Source organism: Aptenodytes forsteri, unplaced genomic scaffold (assembly GCF_000699145.1).
Source record: "Aptenodytes forsteri isolate BGI_AS27 unplaced genomic scaffold, ASM69914v1 Scaffold2, whole genome shotgun sequence".
Lineage (NCBI taxonomy): Eukaryota > Metazoa > Chordata > Aves > Sphenisciformes > Spheniscidae > Aptenodytes > Aptenodytes forsteri.
Genome location: NW_008795695.1, coordinates 7,618,257 through 7,625,299, shown reverse-complemented (window position 1 = coordinate 7,625,299; position 7,043 = coordinate 7,618,257). Strand labels below are relative to the sequence as shown.

Below are 7,043 nucleotides of genomic sequence, written 5' to 3'. Positions count from 1 at the left end.
GCCCCGGGCTGCGGGGCTTCACCCTCGGCCGAGGGGGCTGACCGCCTCCGAGCGCCGGGGGGAACATCACCCGCGCCCCGGTCGGCTCACCCCAGCTTTTCCGAAGCCTCCCCACGTTCGCCACGGCCGCGTTCCCCTTTCCAGAAAGAGCATACCCAGCACCCGAACCTCCCCACAGGTTTGGAAAGCTGTTCATCGGTGCTGTGTTTTAAAATATATCAGTGATGCCTGGCTGCTTGGATGCTCATCACCTCTAAAGAGCGTTTTCAGCACGCAGCCTGGCAGCCGGGAAGACAGGAGATGGGAGGTCAGCATAAAGTGGATGAATAAATAATGCATAAAGAGACGTCAGATGACGCACAGCATCAAGCCTGATCTTGAGCGCAATTCCCACTGCAGGCAATACGAACGTTACCTGAGGTAAGGTTTATCTCCTGACTTCAGGATCCGGCCTGCACCAAAGATGCCAATGCCACTACTTGTACCACAACATTCAGCGTCCCTGATCAAAACCAGCATAAACTTGCGGGCCAGGGGAGCAGTTTTATTATTCACAGAGTAAAAAGGGTTCTTTCTCAAGCTATTACTGTTGCCAACTGAAAACACCAGTTCTTTGTGGGGGTTTAATACATTTGTTTCCAGCCCACTTATCACCTCCTGTTATTAAATGAGGCTATGAGGCAGGTTTGGCCTTCCCTGGGATGGGCAGTCCCACTGCCTGCGCTTACGTGCGAGCGATTCCCCCGGCTTCTACCACTGCGGAGAGGTGCACACCAACTGCACTGTACAAACAGCAGAGTGTCACAGGGTCACTGCGAGCGGAAGTTCCATCCGCTAATTCTACGGATGCGTAAAGCTGCAAATAATTAACTTGTCAAGATCCAAGCTGTCGGGTACTTACGCCTACTTATTCTTAAAAGTCACGCACCTTCGAAATTACTCCCAGCTATCCTGACCAAAAGAACGACTGCCAGCCATGGCGGCCAGAAAACTGCTTGCGGGCAGAAAAGCAGTACCTAAGCAGATCAACACAAGGTGAAAAAAGTTGTTTTTTCAGCTCTGCGGTACCTAAAAGCCTTCCCATAAGGAGTAAATTCTTAGCAGGCTAACTCATGTAGCTTTTCAAAGGCATGTAGGAGCCACAGTAAAAATTCAGACAGGGATGTGAAAAATTTTCTTTTTATGAAGCACAAATGTTAAAGTATAACTGTACACTGCAGTAACGTTTACATGTCATAAAAAAATTTTTTAAAAGTGTAGAATTCAATACTACATGCATGACGTTATATAAAAAAAATATGAAAAGGTGTATTTAATGCCTTGATTCACAGTAAGGAGAACTCTTTTGTAAGCTGAGTATTCTTCTCTCTGCCTCCCCCATTATTTCACTTGATCAGCTTTCTCTGCAGAGACGTAGAAATCAGTTCACTGACTTGAATACAGCAATCCATCCAGCAAAACAGGTTTCAGAGTAATCCATCAACAGAGCTAAAGAACAACAGCAGAGTCCTTTCAAATTAAAAAAGCGGTCTGGTTGAGAGACCAGCCACTCACAACTCCCTGCACCCCAAACTAACTTCTCACTTGAGTTACAGAAAAGATTTACTTTCTAACAGCTGAAAGGTGTAAGTCCTTATCAAACCGTGGCATGAAATAGCTACTCTTTCTGCTGCATCTGAACAGTCATTTTTGTTTCTCTGTGGAGAATCCAGCCTGAACTGTACCTGCAGCAACCTGGAGAGACGAGAGAAGTATTCGTTAAAAATGACTGTTGCGTATTTTCAGTGTTCAGGCATATACTCACAGAATGTTAAAGAAAGAAAAAGACAAGATCTTCTGTATGTTAAGTCCAGAAATAAAGCTGGACAATATCAATTCGTGTATTATAAAATAACAGTGGTTCTCACTTACTCATCTTCTTATGTATTCAGTTTTTTGGTCCGTATCTGAAACTGATGAGTCGCTTTCATCAGAAGAACAAGAGGAATTTTGCCATTCATGAGAGCTGTTACGACAACGTGGTTTCTGCACGCTTTCTGCGTCACCCAGGAGTTTTGATTGAAAAGCACGAGTACACTGCCAGTCAATTGCATCTTCCCGGGAAGAGAGAAGAGCTGCAGAACCATCCACATTCTCTTCGAGGGCTCCCAACAGCACACTTTTCAAGTTAATGGTAAAGCAAGCACTGTTCCTTCGCCTAGAAGAATAGTTACAATTTACCTCAGAGAAAGGATTAAGTAACTCACTACTCGCATCTTTGTCTTCTTCAACGTCCGTCTCATGCTCTTCAAAATCTTCTGGGTCAGCGTCTGGATTTTCACTTGCCTGGCTGCCGCTGTTGTCACATGTGCTATCTGTTGAGCACTGCACGAATACATTTGGCGTGTCAGAGGAATGAGGTACTCTACTTATGATATCACGCCCTGTGTAGTAATGATTACTTATGGCACTGCTGTCACTGTCATCACTGTCATCTTCATCACTGACACCACTGCTGGATTCATTTGCCTTTTTTTTAACCTCTTTGTAAATGATCTCTACAGAGGCTATGTCTTCAGATTCCGATGTCCAAGGTGAATAGGCCAACATCCTGATGAACACCTAAAAGAGCAAAGCGAATTAAAACAAAAATCAGCCAAATTTGCACACAGGCACAGAAAAATATGAAAAAAATACCCCCGGTCATGAGGTTGTCAAACAAATGATTCCTTCTGTGCCACATTTTTGGCTTTTTCTGCAGAGTTCAGGGCATCTAGGACTGTTCCCTCTTCTCCATTCCTGTAAATATGACAGCCTTCATTACAAATCAAGGCACACAGCATTGGACAGCCTCAAAGAAATGACACCAGTGCCAAGCAGTGTCAGGTATGAAATGTTTGAATTCTAATTTTTGAGATACCTTTCTAAGACTAAAAGCTCATTTTAGAAATACATCTTAAACGTGAGGTGAGCCTTGCAACTCGCTACTAGCTCTTGCAGTTACCATGCAAAACAGAAGCCTTACACGGATGATCAATTTCAATGGCCTTTAGAAATGTACCATTTGAAGCAATGAACTATGTAACATCCTAAGTCCTGTTTTCTCAGTTTTACTCTGCACTTCTGAGGATTATTGAATATTCGAAGCATTGGGGGGAAATGTTGACAATAAAAAAATTAACCTTAGACACTACTTGGCAAAGTCACGTTCAGCAATCTTAGGGATATGAAGATAACGACATAGCAAAGGTCAGAAACATGAGGAAAAAAGTCTTAGAAAAAGTTGAGACCAATCTGCTCTGGATACGTTTGTAGAAAATGGAAAATATTTATGCTGAAAAACCCCACAGAATCAAATGTAAAAGAAGTCAGAGACTATAAAAAAAAAAGCAAACAAGCAAAGATGGATAGAAACAAGTTCCAGGAATCTTGTTGGTTTTGCTTGAAATTTACTGCCAGTTCAGTCTCTTCTCCTTCTATTAAAATGAAAACATTAGCTGACTCGGGACTGGCTTCCTCAAGCGCTAAAACATGACACTTGATCGCAGAAGAAGTCAAAGAAAGATTATTTTATTCAAAATGGTGGAACAATTTGAGTGATATATTACCATTACCTTTCTTTCTTCCTTAAGTACTCTTCCTTAATCATGGACTTTTTTGCCAATCGCTGTATGTGACTGCTGAGAATAGCTTAGCATTTGGAAGGTGATGCAGGTACTGTTTGCCTGGTGTATGGGCCCATCCTCCCCCCTACCCCCACCCCGAGTAAGTTTTCTTCCAGAGCTATGTTGTCTCTTTCCTTTTCCTTTGCTTTTTGTTTCCATTCAACTCCAATATTTGGGTAGATTATGACAGCCTGGTTCAGGAGTTAGTTTCTAAGATACTATGCCAGCTCTAGATTCTGGCAGAGATAACTTGCATATAAATATCCTTTTTTTCCTACTAAGTTTTCCACTATCAGGCATCCTTTTCACTAATCCCTGGTTATAACAGAATACAGTAATAAATCATTACTGAGACTGGAGGAGGAAGACAAGGAAGACAGACACCAGGCTACCCAGAGAAGTGATCCTGAACTTGCTAGTAACAGTTCTGGAACGAACAACTAGGATACTTTTCCAGCAGGGACATAGCTGCACCTAACTGCATCCCAATCTACAGTATGAGATACATGTGAAACTGGCAGGTTGGGGACCCGCAAGGTGTATCTGACTTCAGGAAAGAGGATTTTTCCTCTGACTGAGAAGCTACTGTTGATGTTACAAAGCAGACTCAGGAAACCTGAGAAACAACATGCTTTAAAGACTGCTTCCTCAAAGCAGTGTCTCATCTCTACCGAAGGTCTTTGATGGTCTGTCTGTTGTCTCCTTGCTGAGGTGAATTGAGAGTAAGTTCTTCTTTGTTGTGTGTGAGATCATTTCCAACAACCGTCCAAACCTTGCTCTTACCAGGCTGCTGAACTTTTACTTCTAGCACTTCTCACGTGCTGTTCTTGACGCCTTTTGTGGACAATAACTGTGAAGCATAGCTTTCGAAAAAAAAGTCTTAGAGCACCAACAGTGACTCTTTTCTTCTCCAGATGTGCCTAAATAACTGGCCCATCTTTTGGGGAGAATGAGACCAAAACTCCCAACTCTAGGCCATTTTTATGCATCACTACAGGAACAATACGCCCATACCCAACTGGGTCTTAAAGCTACCTTTTGTCTTTTCAGCTTGCTTTCCTATGGGAACATGAAGACCTTGAAGGCGAGTTTAAAATATTTGCTTTCAGTTGTAGAATATCTCAAAATGCCTTTAAACTCCAGCAACCAGGGACCTGGCTAAACTATCTTCAAATCTTCAGGGAACGCTCTGATTTTTGGTGTAATAAATGGAAAAGTATTACAGGGGTAACTGGTTTGCTCTTAGAGAGGAGTACAATGCTGCAGGGTGAAATAATGGAGGCAAAATGTGCCAGAAACTGCTTTGCTAAGGAGCAACGGATACACATTGCTCCTGAATGTTTTCAGAGCATCCTTCTTGGTGGAGACCATGTCTTCTCCCTGTACACTTCACCTAAGAACTGGAGTAGGTTTTTTGTTTTGGAGTTATTGTTCTGGCTCAGATAGTAGAAGAAATTTGTCTGCTGCAGGAAGTGTTTACATTTAAGGTAATTTTCAAAGGGCAAGGGGTTAATTGTCCTATGCTGGGTGCTTTGCTGTAGGACCTAGCCTGCTTCTATGTACCATAAAGAGTTGATTTGAAGTTACTTTGAGGGTGTCTCCCCCTACCTGCTACCTGCCCCCTCTAACTTCATAGAATCATAGAACAGCCGAAGGGACCTCGAAAGTCCATCTGGTCTAACCTTTCGTGGGAGAGGGAGCCTAGTGAGATTATCCTAGCACCCTGCCCAATCACATATTGAAAACCTCCGGTGATGGGGACTCTACCACACGCTTGGGGAGGTTGTTCCAGTGATTCATTGCTCTCACTGTAAAACATTTCTTTCTTGTATCGAGATGGAACCTCTCATGGTGCAACTTGTACCCACTGCCCCTTGTCTTGAGAGCCTCTGTCCTGTTTGTAGCCACTCTAAGTACCGGAATACTGTAATGAGGTACCCCCTGAGCCTTCTCTTCTCCAGGGAGAAAAGGCCTAACTCCTTCAGTCTTTCCTCACAGGGCAGGTTCTCCAGCCCTTTGCTCATCTTCGTGGCCCTCCTCTGGACCCTCTCCAGTCTGTCCGCATCTTTCTTGCGCCGTGGGAACCAGAACTGGACACAGTACTCCAGGTGTGGCCTGACAAGCGCTGAGTAGGGTGGGATGATCACACCTCCTTTCCTTTGTTAGTAACTTGTTACGGAAGTAGCAAGAAATGGTTTTGAAAAAGACTGAATATTTGCTCTGCAGAACAGACAAGACTTAGAAGCCTATTGACTATCTTTGACACAGGTAAACCGCAAATTAAAAAATTATATGTGCTTATATAACTTGTACCTATTGCACAGGATTAGAAATTTCAGCTGGTAAACTTCCTCCTCCCAACCAGGAAGGTTAAATACGAGAATTGTTACATACCAAGTTATGTGGAAGTGATTTGTCTTGAAGAATATAACCTCCTGCATGCATACACTTCAGAGCACTGGCTAACAGCAGTGAAACACATATAGCACCTACGATTGCAATTGCATGATAATCTGCAAGTGAAAAAAAACAAACAAACATACACGAATGAAGTTTCCAATGACGACACCTCAAATTCCACATTCAGAACAGCTATTTAGAATCACAGAATAATTTTGGTTAGAAGGGACCTCTGGAGGTCACCTGGTCCAAAGTCAAAACAAGACCAAATCTCAAATTAGATTCAGGAATTAAAAAAGAAATTACACCATCTTTGATAACTATTTATGCACTTAGTGGAGATTTGTATGGCTCACAGGATTAACAATAGATTTGTAGCGCCAAAGTAGATGGGTTTTTTATATTTCACTTATAAATCCCCACAATGTTTATCACTCGGAAGGTACTTTCTCTCTTATTGTTTTTAGGATTAATTGACTTGTAAATCTTGCTACATAAAAAGAAAACACTTGCACATAACCAAGTCTGACAATCCATTCCTGCACCACAGCACAGTTACCTTGTTGAGCTACAGAATCTGCAGTTATACATTTCCAGGCTGATGGGATGGAACGTTGGTTTAGAGATGCAGTGAGCATAACAGACACACAGTAATTTCTATTTGGATACAATTCTTCAATGACAGTACTAAAAACTTCTTCAGTGGTTTTCTTACGTGGCCTCTGCCATGGAAGAAAATGTTTTAAAGTTAGCTATTTGCCTAAAAAGAGATCCCCAGCCACTGATAAAACATTGTCCTGGTTTCAGCAGGGATAGAGTTAATTTCCTTCCTAGTAGCTGGTACAGGGCTGTGTTTTGGATTTAGGAGGAGAACAAAGTTGATAACACACCCACGTTTTAGTTGTTGCTGAGCAATGCTTACACTAGCCAAGGACTTTTCAGCTTCCCATGCTCTACCGACTGAGAAGGCTGGAGGTGCACAAGAGGCTGGGAGGGGGC

The 7,043-nt window shown here is 42.7% G+C and overlaps 1 protein-coding gene across 1 annotated transcript in view; it reads right to left on the bottom strand.

Annotated features, from left to right (window-relative positions):
* Positions 1-1,194: 1,194 nt before the first annotated feature.
* Positions 1,195-7,043, bottom strand: part of IFNAR2 (interferon alpha and beta receptor subunit 2) — a 19,752-nt gene continuing 13,903 nt past the window's right edge. The window contains exons 7-9 of the mRNA XM_009282951.2: positions 6,604-6,766; positions 6,039-6,157; positions 1,195-2,601 (exon numbers count right to left, since the gene is read on the bottom strand). Of these exons, the coding sequence (XP_009281226.1) occupies positions 1,912-2,601; positions 6,039-6,157; positions 6,604-6,766 (972 nt within the window). The 3' untranslated portion in view covers positions 1,195-1,911. The remainder of the gene's footprint in view (positions 2,602-6,038; positions 6,158-6,603; positions 6,767-7,043) is intronic.